The sequence below is a fragment of the Mandrillus leucophaeus genome, unplaced genomic scaffold, assembly GCF_000951045.1.
Source record: "Mandrillus leucophaeus isolate KB7577 unplaced genomic scaffold, Mleu.le_1.0 Scaffold109, whole genome shotgun sequence".
In the NCBI taxonomy this organism is placed as follows: Eukaryota; Metazoa; Chordata; class Mammalia; order Primates; family Cercopithecidae; genus Mandrillus; species Mandrillus leucophaeus.
The window spans coordinates 546358-549704 of NW_012099098.1; the positions used below are offsets into that span (position 1 = coordinate 546358).

At 47.6% G+C, this 3347-nt stretch overlaps 1 protein-coding gene across 1 annotated transcript in view; it reads right to left on the minus strand.

The window, feature by feature from the left end:
• GLE1 (GLE1 RNA export mediator) overlaps positions 1 to 3347 on the minus strand; it is a 70989-nt gene that overhangs the window by 44156 nt on the left and 23486 nt on the right. The window contains exons 4-6 of the mRNA XM_011988647.1: positions 1412 to 1560; positions 870 to 930; positions 365 to 619 (exon numbers count right to left, since the gene is read on the minus strand). Coding sequence (XP_011844037.1) covers positions 365 to 619; positions 870 to 930; positions 1412 to 1560 — 465 coding nt within the window. The remainder of the gene's footprint in view (positions 1 to 364; positions 620 to 869; positions 931 to 1411; positions 1561 to 3347) is intronic.

Sequence of the window (3347 nt, forward strand, 5' to 3'; positions counted from 1 at the left end):
GGAGTCTCGCTCTGTTGCTGGAGTGTAGTGGCACCATCTCGGCTCACTGCAAACTCCACCTCCTGGGTTCACGCCATTCTCCTGCCTCAGCCTCCCGAGTGGCTGGGACTACAGGCGTCCGCCACTACGCCCAGCTAGTTTTTTGTATTTTTTAGTAGAGATGGGGTTTCACACCGTGTTATCCAGGATAGTCTCGATCTCCTGACCTCGTGATCTGCCAGCCTCGGCCTCCCAAAGTGCTGGGATTACAGGCGTGAGCCACCACTCCCAGTCGCAGATATTACTTTTTAAGTCAGAAAGTAATTTTGCTTTTAAAGTCTTCCATTTCAAAGACAGCAAAGAGTCACTCTGAAGCCACCCTCACCTCTGAAGAGGCCCGGATGATCCCTGAGATGAGGCTGCACAGCTGGTTGCCTCGGGTCTGGAAGGCAGCCAGGTCGACCTTAAGCAGGCCTTTGTGCTGCTCAGAAGCATCCAGCTGCTGGCTGAGCTGCAGCATCTCCTCCTGCAGAGCATAGAGGGCCCGCAGGCGGACCTGGCCTTCTTCCTTCCGAAGCCGCTCCAGTTCCGCTTGCTTCACGCGCTGCTGCTCCGCCTCCCGCAGCTTCAGGTTGAGAATCTGTAGAAAAGGGCTGTGTGACTTTTCTCTGAGGGGCTCCTGGGCTTCTTCTTTCCACAATCCTCAAATTCTATGTGGGCTACATATTTTCACAGATGGGCTCAGAGCAGGAAGAGGACATCCCAAGATTAGCCACACACAGGCATAATATGGCCAGATCCTCCACGGTTGCCATCTGCCAAAACCTGGCTCTCCAGGCAGGTTACAGACAGACACCAAAACACCCACACCAATTCTGCCAGGCTCTGACCTTTGCTCTGTGACGGTGCTCAGCTTTTAGCTTCTCTTGGTGTCCCAAGGCTTCTCTGGAGCTGCATGAAAAATGGCAGGGAGGAATAGTCAGGGATACTTCCTAAAATTGTTTTTCTTTCTTTTCTTTCTTTATTCTCTTTCTCTTTTCTCTCTCTCTTCCTTTTCTCTCCCACTCCCTGCCCTCCCTTCCCTTTTTCTCAGAGATGTGGTCTCGTTATGTTGCCCAGGCTGGAGAGCATAGCTCACCACACTCCTGGACTCAAGCAATCCTCCTGCCTCAGCCTCCCTGGTAACTGAGACTACAGTTGTGTTCCATCATGCCTGTAAAATTGTTTTACCTCTCCTAAAAGCCTCCCTCTGTGTTACTTTGGTTGTCTTTCCAAGTTTGGTCTTCTTTCCAGGTTATAAACATCTCTGCCTATTTTACCTTGATATTTAAGGACTCAGAAGTTGTTCAATTCTTTCCCCTTGGAATTCCTCTTGGGAAAGAGTTCCAGTTGAACACATCAACATTCCCAGGCATAATTCAGGGAGACTCACCTCTTCTCCATTACTTCCCGCAAGTCCTGGTATTCCTTATGCTGCTTCAGTTCCTTCCATTCATCAAACCGCTTCAGTTGTTCAGATGCCATCTCTGAGAGGGCTCGCACCTTCCTCTCCTGCTCCTCCTGCCATTGCCTCAGGCCCTCCTGAAAAGGTTGCTTGTTTTTTTTTTTTTTTTTTGAGATGGAGTCTCTCTCTATCACCAGGCTGGAGTACAGTGGCATGATCTCGGCTCACTGCAACCTCAGACTCACGGGTTCAAGCGATTCTCCTGTCTCAGCTCCCCAAGTAGCTGGGACTACAGGTGCCTGCCACCACGCCCAGCTAATTTTTGTATTTTTAGTAGAGACAGGGTTTCACCATGTTGGCCAGGATGGTCTCAATCTCCTGACCTTGTGATCCGCCTGCCTCGGCCTCCCTAAGTGCTGGGATTACAGGCGTGAGATACCGCGCCCGGCCGAAAAGGTTTAACACCTGCTCTCTGGAGCTCCTTCAACTATCAAAATTTGAAGTGTCTATATCCTTTGACACTTGTTCCATTTCAGGAATTTATCCTGAGGAAATGCCTGTATGTGTGTGCAAAGATATATATACAAGAATGCTCACTGGAACACTGTTGATAACAGCAATAAATTTAAAACCACTTAACTGGGGAATGATGACACATATTATAGTACAGTTATACTGCAGAACACTACGCAGCCCTTAAAGATGACAAGATGCCAGCTGGCATGGAGATATGTCAAAATCTATTGTTAAGACATTATGTTATTTTATTTTAAAACACAATTATATTTTGTTTATTTTTGAGACAGGGTCTCACCCTGTCATGCAGGCTGGAGTGCAGTGGCACAATTATAGCTCACAGCAGCCTTAAACTCCTGAGCTCAAGGGATCATCCCAACTCAGCCACCTGAGTAGCTGGGACTAAAGGTGCCTACTACCACACAGGACTAATTTTAAATATTTTATAGAGTCAGGGTCTCACTATATTGCCCAGGATGGTCTAGAGCTCCCGACCTCAAGCTATCCTCCCATCTTGGCCTCCCAAACTGCTGGGATTATAGGCATGAGCCACTGTACCCAGTCTTAAAACTTATTTTAAAGCTTCCAGTGAAAGAAGGCAAATTGAAAACAAGCATATATATTCTCCCCTCTGGGACTCTGTTACAGTGAGAATTGGAAAGAAAAAAAGACGTAACACCACATAGAGCATGAGAGAGGTCACCAGTAGGGAAAAACGTTCTACATACTTCTGGAAAACAGCAGAGAAGTGGCCAGGTGCACTGGCTGAGATCTGTAATCCCAGCACTTGAAGAGGCCAAAGCGGGAGCATCACTTGAGCCCAGCAGTTCGAGACCAGCCTGGGCAACAGAGAGACCCCGTCTCTACTAAAAATTTTAAAATTACCTGGGTCTGGTGGTGCACACCTGCAGTCCCAGTTATTTAGGAAGTAGGGAGAGCTGAGGTGGGAGGAATGCCTGAGCCCAGGAAGTCAAGGCTGCAGGGAGCAGTGATTGCACCACTGTATTCCAGCCTGGGCAATGGAGCGAGATCCTGTCTTTAAAAAAAAAAAAATAGTGGAAAAGCAATAAATGATAGAGCAGAGCTGAGAAAACCCAAGGATGGACAGACACACACACACACACACACACACACACACACACACACCCCCCAACACACGCACGTACGTACGTAAGCAGGCAATGCCTCACGGGAGCAGAAAGTCAATCTACCAGCCGAACTTCAGTGTCTCAAGACTGGGAAATGCCAGGACTCATACAGGTGGGCTGAAAACAGAGCTACTGGCTGAATGTTTGTAGACAAAACAGTCAACTCCTGCTCTCTTCCGTTAGTCATTAGATCAAAACAGCCAAAAGCCAGGCATTTGTGCTATTACGATTTTATTTTATTTTATTTATATATATATATA